This window comes from Anolis carolinensis, unplaced genomic scaffold (assembly GCF_035594765.1).
Source record: "Anolis carolinensis isolate JA03-04 unplaced genomic scaffold, rAnoCar3.1.pri scaffold_14, whole genome shotgun sequence".
Lineage (NCBI taxonomy): Eukaryota > Metazoa > Chordata > Lepidosauria > Squamata > Dactyloidae > Anolis > Anolis carolinensis.
In genome coordinates, this window is record NW_026943825.1 from 16,919,754 (window position 1) to 16,932,757 (window position 13,004).

At 46.7% G+C, this 13,004-nt stretch overlaps 3 protein-coding genes across 4 annotated transcripts in view; 1 reads left to right on the top strand and 2 right to left on the bottom strand.

The window, feature by feature from the left end:
- The window catches only part of tubgcp2 (tubulin gamma complex component 2), a 29,179-nt gene extending 16,323 nt beyond the window's left edge, over positions 1–12,856 (bottom strand). Inside the window, exon 1 of one of the 2 annotated variants that reach the window (XM_062965245.1) lies at positions 12,681–12,856. In XM_062965245.1, the coding sequence (XP_062821315.1) occupies positions 12,681–12,749 (69 nt within the window). In that variant the 5' untranslated portion in view covers positions 12,750–12,856. Of the gene's footprint in view, positions 1–761; positions 1,071–12,680 lie in introns of those variants that run through there. The other variant, XM_008123777.3, reaches the window with a different exon arrangement.
- znf511 (zinc finger protein 511) lies at positions 1,019–6,297 on the top strand (the record flags this gene model as incomplete). The annotated part of the gene is made up of 5 exons (XM_062965056.1): positions 1,019–1,212; positions 3,135–3,336; positions 4,351–4,475; positions 4,677–4,817; positions 6,094–6,297. Coding segments are annotated over 5 exons (741 nt in total), but the record flags the coding sequence as incomplete, so codon positions are not given.
- Positions 7,697–11,467, bottom strand: LOC100566717 (zinc finger protein 229). The gene is made up of 2 exons (XM_062965265.1): positions 10,942–11,467; positions 7,697–9,460 (listed from the first exon to the last, which is right to left on the bottom strand). Exon 2 carries the CDS (start codon positions 9,252–9,254, stop codon positions 8,025–8,027), a length of 1,230 nt encoding a protein of 409 aa, XP_062821335.1. The 5' UTR covers positions 9,255–9,460; positions 10,942–11,467; the 3' UTR covers positions 7,697–8,024.
- Positions 12,857–13,004: the final 148 nt, after the last annotated feature.

The following is a 13,004-nucleotide window of genomic DNA, read 5'->3' on the forward strand; positions in this document are numbered from 1 at the left end:
AGCAGTGTGGATCTATACACCGAGAGGGAGGGAGAGTGGTGGGAGGGGCCTGTGGTAGTGGGAGGGGCTGATGGGTGCCTCAATTTATTTATATGTATGTATGTATGTATGTATGTATGTTGGGGTCCCTGGTGGCTCATTGTGTTAAAGCGCTGAGCTGCTGAACCTGTGGACTGAAAGGTCCCAGGTTCAAATCCCGGGAGCAGAATGAGCACCCGCTGTTAGCCCCAGCTCCTGCCAACCTAGCAGTTCGAAAACATGCCAATGTGAGTAGATCAATAGGAAGGTAACGGCGTTCCATGCAGTCATGTCCAGTGGCCACATGACCTTGGAGGTGTCTACAGGCAACGCCGGCTCTTCGACTTAGAAATGGATATGAGCACCAACCCCTCGTGTCGGTCATGACTGGACTTAACGTCTAGGGAAAACCTTTACCTTTACCTATGTATGTAGGGTGATGGGAGGGGCCGCAGGGAGTGGGCGGGGCCTGGGGCAGTGGGAGGGGCCGAAGGGAACATCTGTCTATTTCTATTTCTGTATCTATGTAGGCGGTGGGAGGGGCCTTCTTTGGGGCCCTTCAGCCCCGCCCACTGCCCCAGGCCCCTCCCACCACCCTTGGCTTCTCCAACCCTTCCAGCCCCTCCCACCCCCACAGGCCCCTCCCACCATTCTTCAGAGAGAGAGAGAGAGGACCATAGAGTCCTAGAGTGGGAAGAGACCCGGTGGGCGGGGCCGAAGGGAGTGGGCGGGGCCTGACCGACCTTGGCGGCGGCGGCGGCGGCGGCGGAGGGGGCTGCGGCAGGCCCCGCGCGGCCCTTCTGGAGCACCTCCACGAAGCCCTCCGCGCCCAGCGGGCCCCCCGCCCCGGCCTCGCCCCTCCGCAGGAGCAGCAGCCGCAGCAGCTCGTCCACGTCGCGGTGCAGCCGGAACTCGCTCATGGCCGAGCCCGAGGGAACCCGGCCGGCGCCCGGAGCCCGCTCTTTTCCGTCTCCAGGCAACTAACCCTCCTCCCGCTTAGACCCGGAAGACAAGGGGCGGGGCCTCCCCTCTCGCTCCGCCCCTTCCGCCCAAACCAGAAGTCAAGGGGCGGCGCCTCCCTGAGGGGAAATGGCGGCTCCCGCGGCAAGCACGTCGACAGCGGGCTCCGTCCCGGGGCCTTTCCGCTTCCGCCCGGCGCGGCTCCGCTTCCCCGCCCACCACCCGTTCTTCGAGGTGACCGGATATTGGGGGAGGCAAAGAAAGCGGGAGGGAGGAAGGGAGGGGAAAAGGAAGGGCGCATGCGTCGTCTGCTGTGCGGTGCGCTCTCTCTATCGTCCGGCGGGGAAACCTCGCCCGAGAGGAAGGTTCCGCTTTTCCTGCTATTAAGCAGGCAAAGTACAGTAGAGTCTCACTTATAATAATAATAACAATAACAACTTTGTTTATATACCGCTCCATCTCCTCGAGAGGACTCAGGGCGGTTTCCAGCATGAACATAAAAAACATTCAATTGTCAAAAAATACCACACAACAAAGTTCAACATAATACACATAATAAACGTCATAAGACAAAATCAAAACAATTCTATTAAAAAACAGACACAAATTTACAAATCCAAACCAATAAACTCCATCAAGGATTCCAAAACTACTAAACAGAACTTCAAGGTACACATGGTCAATTATAAGGGATATAACATATAACTTATCCAACATAAACGGGCCGGCAGAACGTTGGATAAGCGAATATGTTGGATAATAAGGAGGAATTAAGGAGAAGCCTATTAAACATCAAATTAGGTTATGATTTTACAAATTAAGCACCAAAACATGTTATACAACAAATTTGACAGAAAAGGTAGTTCAATACATGGTAATGCTATGTAGTAATTACTGTATTTTCGAATTTAGTACCAAAATATCATGATATATTGAAAACATTGACTACAAAAATGAGTTGGATAATCCAGAACGTTGGATAAGTGAGAGGCTACTGTACCACCAAAGCCCCCCCGACAGATGGCCATCCAGCCTCTGCATCATTATTTAGTAGAGTTAGAGGAGACCCCTAGAAGCCACGCAGTCCAACCGCTTTTGCCGTTATGCAAGAAAAGCACCAGCAAAGCCCCCCTCAACAGATGGCCACCCACCCTACAAAAACCTAGTGATTTGCCAAGGCCCTGGGCCGCCTCTGCCAAAGGATGCGGAACAACTACACATCCCAGGACCCCATAGCATTAAGCCAAAGCAACTGAATTAGTGGTGGCCTTCTCTCTGGCCGCAGGAGGGCGATGTCCAGCGGCACCTGTCCCTCCGCCAGGCCACGCTGGCCCTCTCTGCAGCCCGGAGCCAGGACGAGGAGGAGGAGGAGGCCAAAGGACAAGGAGGAGAGGGAGCCCCGCTGGACGGGAGGTGGTGAGTGAACGGAGAGGCAAAGGGGGAGCGGCCCCATCCCCATGCCGTTGCATGTGTGTGCATACACATATAATAATAATAATAATAATAATAATAATAATAATAATAATAATAATAATAGCAACTGCAAAAGGCCACCCGACTGGGATCTGCACGCATCATCCAAAAATACATCACACAGTCCTAGACACTTGGGAAGTGTTCGACTTGTGATTTTGTGATATGAAATCCAGCATGTCTATCTTGTTTGCTGTGTCATACAACAACAACAACACATCACACAGTCCTAGACACTTGGGAAGTGTTCGACTTGTTAATTTGTGATACGAAATCCAGCATATCTATCTTGTTTGCTGTGTCATAATAAAATAATAATAATAATACAAACTTTGTTTATACCCCGCCACCATCTCCCCACGGGGACTCAGGGCAGCTCACATGGGGCAAGGCCCGACTAGCACAATTCACAAAAACAACAGCATAAATACATTGAACAATATACAAAAAAAACCACAGTAAGACAACAAAACAAGAGTTAATACAGCAGTAATAATATCAATCAACCACCAAGTGCAATTCAGTCGATTTCATTGGTGGGGGGGACTGCAGCAGCAATATAAAAATAACATCATCAGTTAAAATACCAGAATAAAAGGGACCTAATAAATTTCAGGATAGAGTGATAATGTTATAAACATGCCTCCCCTTCCCTCCTTCCTTCCTTCCTTCCTTCCTCCCAGGGCAGAGGTGCGGTGCCACTTCCAGGGCTGCGGGGAGGCCTTTGCCTCGCTGGCGGCCTTTGAGCACCACTACGAGCTGCTCCACCGGGACGCCTGCTCCGCCTGCCGCCGGGCCTTCCCCTCGCGGCGCCTGCTGGACCTCCACCTCCTGGAGCAGCACGGGGCCGCCCTCTTCCAGCTCCAGGCCCAGCAGCGCTGTATGGTAGGAGCTCCACGGCACCACACAAACCCTATTGGGGTGGGGACTGGGGGTGTCCCTGGCTGCCTGTGCCTCTGCTCAGAGGGTTTCCCTTCACTTCCCGTCCCTGTGATGATTTTGGGGGTTTTGGGGGATGTGGCTTGTTGTGGACACAAGGGCTCCTTTTGTAGCTACACCTCTTGCCCATAAAATATTACTATTATTATTAATTTTATTTTTCTATCCCACCTCCATCTCCGCAAAGGCACTCGGGGCGGCTGACATGGGGCCACGCCCGAAGAACAAAACATGAACAGAGTTAAAACATAAATAAACACGATCAACAAAACAGATCAAATAAAACACTACAAGAATTGAGTATTGTAAGTAAGCTATTTACTGAAGAATATATTTAAAAAGCCAAGCAATAAAAATGATTAAAAGGTAAAGTCATGTTTTACCTCACTTCCAAGGGGCAGGAATACAGCACAGGATACAAAAACACAAGGCAGATTAAATCCCAAAAGATAGGGCATCAGCTTGGTAACTGGAACCAGGAAAGAGTTATGAGAGCATAACTTGCCAGCAAAATCCATATAGAAAACTTAAGAGCATGAATAAGCATGACAGACGTGAAACACCAACGTTGACTCCGATAATCCACAGGTTGAAACCCTTTCCCTTAAAAGGCCTCCTGCAATGAGAAAACCTGGGAGCTTTCTCTTTGTTTACAAAAGTCTCGCCTCCTATCTGCCAGCTCATTGCCCTCTGCAGTTGCATCTGTGCCTGAAGGTTCTCCTTCAGAAAAGCAGCCCCTTTCAGGAATTTGGCCTTGAGGCTCCTCTGGCTGTAAGACAGGCCTGATCATACCATCATCCCCATTGCAATCAGACACAGGGCCAGAATCAGACACAAGCCCAGGCCCAGAATACTCAGTGACATCAGGCACTAACAGGTGACACAGGCTGAACTACGACACCAGGAGAGTGTCCACTGGCTCTCCCTCTGCTTCCTCCTTCTCTCTCTGTCTCCCTCCAGTTCCAGTGTCTAGTGGAGGGCTGCCCAGAGGCCTTCAGGAGCCCAGAGGACCGCAAGGAGCACCTCGTTGCTGCCCACTGCTACCCCCCGGACTTCCGCTTTGACAAGACCCCCAAACGCGGGAGGTACTTGACTCCACAGGGAGGGAGGGAGGGAGGCCCAATGGTTTCATCCCACTCCCATGGCATTGTGCTCCTCCTCTTCCTCCTCCTCCTCCTCCTCCATTGAGGCCTTGTGGGGAAGGTTGGGGAGGGGAGGGCTCTCCTGCCTTTCAAAGGGCAGCCACCACGTCGCTTGCCCCTCATCCCTCCCCTCTCTTCCGGCAGCAGAGCGAAGGCAAGGAGACCACGATCCGGGGAGGACGGCACTGCACCCATGGAGGTAGCGGACCAAAAGGAGATGGCGGAGGAGGCCATGGAAGAGGGGCCCAAAGGGTCCCGCCAGGCCCGGAGGCAGGTGACGCCCAGGTAGCGGCCCTTCCCATCCTGGTGGGCGGCTTTGTCTTTTGGGGGAGCCACTGTGCCAGAGAGGGGGGAAATATGTTCATGCGAGAGGATAATAATAATAATTTTATTTGTTATACCCCGCCCCATCTCCCCGAAGGGACTCGGGGCGGCTTACATGGGGCCAAGTCCAGTCATCAACAATATAATAACAAAGCAATAAAACTGGTCAAACAACAATAGAAGCAAGTCATAAAAAATTACATACAAAATATAATGAGAAAATCTTGTATTGGATCCAGAGGAACTGGGCCAAAAGTGCTAGTTGTCGATATCATCAGGGAGGGAGGGGTGGCTATCCAAGTTGTCATAGCCATTAAAGTCGTACATAAGGGCCGGGCTGTGGCGCAGCTGGCTAGTAACCAGCTGCTATAAATCACTACTGACCGAGAGGTCATGAGTTCGAAGCCCGGGTCGGGTTAAGCCTCCGACCATTAATAGCCCCGGCTTGCTGTTGACCTATGCAGCCCCGAAAGACAGTTGCATCTGTCAATTAGGGAAATTTAGGGACGCTTTATGCGGGAGGCTAATTTACAACACCATAAAACTGCCAGCAAAACATGAGGAAAGGAATGAGGAAGTACAGCCACTACTGGACAGTGAAGCAACAGCTCCCCCTGTGGCCAGAATCGTGAAGCTGGAAAAATGTTTAAAATGCCTCTGAGTCTGTCTAATGTATGTTGTTTGTCTGTTGGCATTGAATGTTTGCCATGTATGTGTTCATTATAATCCGCCCTGAGTCCCCTTCGGGGTGAGAAAGAAGGGCGGAATATAAATACTGTAAATAAATAAAATAAATAAGGGACTATTAATGAGTAGGCAACAGGTCGATCCTACTCAATCAGTTGCTGAAGGCCTGTTGGAAGAGCCAAGTTTTTAGGCTCTTCTGAAAGGAGAGGAGGGGAGGGGCCTGCCTGATCTCCCTGGGGAGCGAGTTCCAGAGCCCCCCTCCTGGCTCCCTGTGAAGAGGAAGCTTCAGGGCAGTGTTGGGGTAAATAAATAAACAAAACAAACAAAACACCCGCTGGGTAGGGACGCGAACTGTATTTCCTCTTGTCCTCCCTGAGCTGTGCACAGGACTGATTGTCGTAAGGCAAGCAGTGAGATCCAACCTAAACACAGCAGAGTCTTGATCTGTAGTTAGCAGAGATTTACAGCACACAGCCTCCGTCCTCGTTTGCTGCTCGTCGCTTTAACAAGGGCCAGGCCTTGACCAGCTTTCTCTCCTCTTGCCTTCCAGAGTCCCCGCCAGCATTTCCTTTGGGCAAGGAGCCCCCCGGGCCTTTGAGGGCAGGAGCGGCAGGAGGAAGCGGCCCTGAACAGAAGGACCGGCTGCTGGACGGCCCTCTCCCACGCTCTTCCCCTTTGCCCTTGGGCCTGGCCAGGAGTGGCCGGGGTCAGTCTTCTCAGGGGTGTGTTCAGAAATAAACCAGCATCCAGCCCATACAGTCGTGTTTCCGCTCTGTTCTGCACAGACGCCAAAGGGGAGGAGGGTGTATCCAAAAAGATATAAAATCCACGTTTCCAAATCAATTTAAACCAAGGGTCCTCAAACTTTTAAAGCAGAGGGAGCCGGTCCACAATCCTTGAGACTGTGGAGGGGCCAAATTATCATTAAAAAAAACCAAACGAACAAATTCCTATGCACACTGCATGTGTCTTATTTGTAGTGCAAAACAATAACAACAATAAAAGAACAATACAATATTTAAAAATGAAAACAATTGTAGCCAACACAAACCTATCAGGATTTCAATGGGAAGTGTGGGCCTGCTTCTGGCCAATGAGATAGTCAAGTGAATTAGGATTGTTGTTGTTGTTGTGTGCCTTCAAGTCATTTCAGACTCTGGGTGAGCCTAAGTCTAAATTTATTTATTTATTCATTTACTACATTTATTTACTATATTTATATCCCGCCCTTCTCATCCCGAAGGGGACTCAGAGCAGCTGTATGTACATACAATACAGTAGAGTCTCACTTATCCAACACTCGCTTATCCAACGTTCTGGATTATCCAACACATTTTTGTACTCAATGTTTTCAATATATTGTGATATTTTGGTGCTAAATTCATAAATACAGTAATTGCAACATAACATAACTGCGTATTGAACTACTTTTTCTGTCAAATTTGTTGTATAACATGATGTTTTGGTGCTTAATTTTTAAAATCATAACCTAATTTGATGTGTAATACGCTTTTCCTTAATCCCTCCTTATTATCCAAGATATTCGCTTATCCAAGCTTCTGCCGGCCCGTTTAGTTTGGCTAAGTGAGACTCTACTGTATATTGGAAACTAAGCAAGGGAGGTTTATATATCTGTGGAATTCCATACATGAATCAATCAGGGGCAGCTAACGACTCTGAACAAAGAATTCCTCCAGGCAGGAAGAAGCCAGGAGCTTGCTAGGCTATTCAATGCTAATCAAGGTGATTAATTACAACATTCACACTGGCCTCCTGCTGACAAGAGTTTGCTGTGTTTCTCAAGTGTTTTATAATGATTGTGATTTTTTAATGCCTTTAAAATTTATTTGTGTGTTTTTGTATTTGATATTATTGTATGTTAGTTTTATATCTGTAAGCCGCCCCGAGTCCCTCTGGGGAGATGGTGGCAGGGTACAAAAATAAAATTATTATTATTTTTTTATTATTATTATAAGAGTTCCTTCTCCCACCCTGGACATCATTCCACAGATATATAAACCTTCCTTTCTTAGTTTCCCATATACCTCACAGCCTCTGAGGATGCCTGCCATAGATGTGGGCGAAACATCAGGAGAGAATGCTTCTGGAGTATGGCCATGAAAGCTTTCGAGAACACATTAAACCAAATCCAATGAAACTTTGGCACTGCCTGTATTTGGGTCCGATATTTTTGACCTTCTGCAAGACCACCACAATATGAAAACATTCCAATATTGTGCTCGCATTTCCAACATTTGCAACATGTTGTGTATCTTAAGAGAGTCCCTCTGGTATCAAATACACCAGTTCTTTCCAGTGTGGATTCTACGATGTTTACGTAGAGTCTGGTCTCCCTGTAAGGGCAATGTTAAAGATTTTCTCCCAGCACCCAATAATTCTGGGGTCTTCTGTAAGACTACCATGGTATTGCAAGAACGTCCCAACGTGGTGCTCCTATTTTCAGAATTGCCTTTGTATGTCTCAGGGAGTGTCTCTGCTGCCACCGTTCTCCCCAGTGTGTGTCCTTCGATGTGAATGGAGATTTCCACTCCGAGTGAAGCTCTTTCCACACTCCGGGCACGTATAGGGTTTCTCCCCAGTGTGGGTTCTGTAATGAGAACACAGGTGTGAGATTTCAGAGAAGCCCTTTCCACATTCTGTGCATTGATAGGGTTTCCCCCCAGTGTGGGTCCTTTGATGTCTATGTAGACTTCCACTCTGAGAAAAGCTCTTTCCACACTCTGGGCACGCATAGGGTTTCTCCCCGGTGTGGGTTCTTTGATGTGAATGTAGGTCTCCACTCTGAGAAAAGCTCTTTCCGCACTCCTGGCATGTGTAGGGCTTCTCCCCAGCGTGAGTCCTTTGATGTGCATGTAGGGTTCCACTCTCGGTGAAGCTCTTTCCACACTCCTGGCATGTATAGGGCTTCTCCCCAGTGTGGGTCCTTTGATGTGCATGTAGAGTTCCACTCTCGGTGAAGCTCTTTCCACACTCCTGGCATGTATAGGGCTTCTCCCCAGTGTGGGTCCTTTGATGTGCATGTAGAGTTCCACTCTCGGTGAAGCTCTTTCCACACTCCTGGCATGTATAGGGTTTCTCCCCAGCGTGAGTCCTTTGATGTGCATGTAGAGTTCCACTCTCGGTGAAGCTCTTTCCACACTCCTGGCATGTATAGGGTTTCTCCCCAGCGTGAGTCCTTTGATGTGCATGTAGAGTTCCACTCTCGGTGAAGCTCTTTCCACACTCCTGGCATGTATAGGGCTTCTCCCCAGTGTGGGTCCTTTGATGTTTATATAAATCTCCACTCCGAGTGAAGCTCTTTCCACACTCGGTGCACTTGTAGGGTTTCTCCCCAGTGTGAGTCCTTTGGTGGGAATGTAGATCTCCACTCTGAGTGAAGCTTTTCCCACACTCCTGGCATGTATAGGGCTTCTCCCCAGTGTGAGTTCTGTAATGAGAATGTAGATGTGAAGTTTCCGAAAAACTCTTTCCGCATTCCTGGCACTTATAGGGCTTCTCCCCGGTGTGAGTCCTTTGATGTTTACGTAGACTTCCTCTCTGAGCGAAGCTCTTTCTGCACTCCAGGCATGGATAGGGTTTCTCCCCAGTGTGGGTCCTTTCATGTAACTGCAGGTAATCCCTCCGAGTGAAGCTCTTTCCACACTCCCAGCATTTATAGGGTTTTTCCTCCATATTCACAGCAATATGCATCTTCAACTGCAATACGGATGCTTGGGTCTTCTATTTTCTTTTCTGATCCAAAGTGAGTGTGGTAGTTCAGCACGATCAGGACTTTGAGAAGATTTCTCCTTGAGTCCTATAGGACTGTTCTTTTTGTTTCCAAATTCCTCGATGCCCACCAGAAGCTGGTTTGTTTTCCTTCACGACAGAGCGGGATCCACAGAATCCTCATTTCCCTGGTCAAGAAAGAAAAAGCAAATGGTCAGGCATGAAGCCCAATGCCTCCTTTACCTCTTTCCCCTTCATGGGCCGTGTTGAAAATGGAAATACCAAGAAATGGTGGCGTGAAGGGGCTCACGGCCATACAAATAACTTTATTAATAACTGTGCCAGGCTGTGGCACAGGCTGGTTAGTAGCCAGCTGCAATAAATCACTATGACCAAGAGGTCATGAGTTTGAGGCCAGCCCATGTAGGAGTGAGCACCCAACCATTAAAATAAAAAATAGCCCTGCTCCTTGTTGACCTAAGCCACCTAAAAGATAGTTGCATCTATCAAGTAGGAAATTTAGGTACCACCTATGTGGGGAGGCTAATTTAACTAATTTATGTCACCATAAAAATCATCCAGCAGCGTTTGGAATAAGGAAGTATCCAAGGACTCGGTGTCACAGTGGACGATGAAGCAGTAGCTCCCCCTGTGATCGGAATCGAGCATCCCCTCAGGAAGCTAGAATCGAGAATGTTAAATTGCCTCTGTGTCTCTGTCTCTATGTTCATATGGGCCGGGCTGTGGCGCAGGCTGGAAAGCAAGCCAGCTGCAACAAATCACTCTGACCAAGAGGTCATGAGTTCGAGGCCAGCCCGTGTAGGCGTGAGTACCCAACCATTAAAATAAAAAATAGCCCTGCTCCTTGTTGACCTAATTTATTTATTTATTTCCAACATTTATATCCCGCCCTTCTCACCCAAAGGGACTCAGGGCGGCGTACAAAATTGGCAACAATTCGATGCCTACACATAATTAAAACAGCAACCCAAAATATAGCTGCACTTATCAAGTAGGACATTTAGGTACCACCTATGTGGGGAGGCTAATTTAACTAATTTATGACACCATAAAAATCATCCAGCAGCGTTTGGAATAAAGAAGTATCCAAGGACTCGGTGTCACAGGGGACGATGAAGCAGTAGCTCCCCCTGTGGCCGGAATCGAGCATCCCCGCTGGAAGCTGGAGAATGTTAAATTGCCTCTGTGTCTCTGTCTCTATGTTCATATGGGCCGGGCTGTGGCGCAGGCTGGAAGGCAAGCTAGCTGCAACAAATCACTCTGACCAAGAGGTCATGAGTTCGAGGCCAGCCTGTGCCTGCGTCTTGTCTCTGTTCTATGTTATGGCATTGAATGTTTGCCTTTATGTGTGCAATGTGATTCGCCCTGAGTCCCCTTTGGGGTGAGAAAGAAGGGCGGAAGATAAATACTGTAAAATAAATTTATTTATTTAATTTATATACCACCCTTCTCTCCCCAGTGGGAGAAGATACATTATTTGTATCCCGCCTCCATCTCCCCGAAGGGACTTGGGGCGGCTAACATGGGGCCAAGCCCAAAACAATTACAATAAAACACTCCGGGAGCGGAGTGAGCGCCCGCTGTTAGCTCCAGCTTCTGCCAACCTAGCAGTTCGAAAACATGCCAATGTGAGTAGATCAATAGGTACCGCTCCGGCGGGAAGGTAACAGCACTCCATGCAGTCATGCCGGCCACTTGACCTTGGAGGTGTCTATGGACAATGCCGGCTCTTCGGCTTAGAAATGGAGATGAGCACCAACCCCCAGAGTCAGACATGACTGGACTTAACACACGGCGACGGCACACGGCGACATCCAATAAAATGCTTATACAATAACAAAGTAAAATAAGACATAATAACAATAGCATGAAAAACAAAATATAAGAACAGTACAAAATTTTAAACGAGGCCAAGCTGGGCCAAAGTGCGAAGCGTAGAAATTGTAAAACCCGTGGATGAAATCGATCGACAGACAGAGTGCTGCATGTAGTGGGAAACTCATGTGGCATAAACAACGAGATTTTCCTCAACTGAGAGACAAGATAAAGACCGCTTGACACCGGAACGGAACCAGGCAAAGGAATTAGTTATTCCATCTTCAAAAGCACACCGAAAGAGCCAAGTTTTTGCACAGAAACCAGCAAAGGTGATCACAAAATCATAAGCAGGAAGGTATATATATGTGTGTTTATATATATATATATATATATATATATATATATATATACATACACACACACACAATATAATTTAAAATAATATATAATAATTATAACATATTGTATATACATATAATATTCATATTATATTGTAATATGAATATTATATTATATATTATATCATATTACACACATATATATATATACACACAATATAATTTAAAATAATATATAATAATTATAACATATTGTATATACATATAATATTCATATTATATTGTAATATTATATTATATTATATACAGTAGAGTCTCATCCAACATAAACGGGCCGGCAGAACGTTGGATAAGTGAATATGTTGGATAATAAGGAGAGATTAAGGAGAAGCCCATTAAACATCAAATTAGGTTATGATTTTACAAATTAAGCACTAAAACATCATGTTATACAACAAATTTGACCGAAAAAGTAGTTCAATATGCAGTAATGCTATGCAGTAATTATTGTATTTACAAATTTAGCACCAAAATATCACGATGTATTGAAAACATTGACTACAAAAATGCGTTGGATAATCCAGAATGTTGGATAAGCGAGTGTTGGATAAGTGAGACTCTACTGTACATATAATATTCATATTATATTGTAATATGAATATTATATTATATATTATATCATATTATATAATATTATATCATATTATAATACAATATAATACTAATAATACAATATAATATTAATTATATATTATATTTTACATGTAATATTACTAATAATATTACAGCATATTGATACAGTACAATATAGTAATTTATTGCCAGTATTGTACTATGTTAATAATATAATATTGTATGTAAATTTAATTTGTAAGCCGGGGTGAGAAGGGCGGCATATAAATGTAGCTAACAAATAAATAAATAAGCAGGAAGGTATGGATCCCTAAAGAAAGAAGACAGGGACTTCCCCAGGCAGGAAGCAGCCAGGCTTTGAATCGTCAAGGCCATTCCATGCCAATGAAGGCGGCCAATTGCAACACTCAGAGGAATTCCAGACAGGAAACAATCAGGGCCAGCTAACACTTCCCAACAAAGGATCCCCCCAGGCAGGAATGAAGCTTGCAAGGCTATTAATGCTCATCAAGGTGATTAATTACAACATTCACACTTGCGTCCTTTCTCCATAGATCTCTAAACCTCCCTTGCCCTGTTTTTTTTTTCCCCAACAGACCTCGCAACCTCTGAGGATGCCTGCCAAAGATGTGGGCGAAACGTCAGGAGAGAATGCTTCTGGAGACATGGCCAGGCAGCCCGGGAAACTCACAGCAACCCTCTCCCGTTCGCTTGGCTTCCTTCCTTCCTTCCTTCCTTCCTTTTCTCTCTCTTTCGGTATCTCTCCCTCCTCTTCCCGGAAATGGCGCCTGCTGTGCGGACAGGCCCCTCCCCTTCCGGAGGAAAAGGTGCCTCTCTAGGAAGTGGGCGAAACCCCGCCCACTCTTCGCTCTCCCCAGGCCCAGTATCCCATCCTGTTTAAGGTATTGCCATCCTCTGGTAT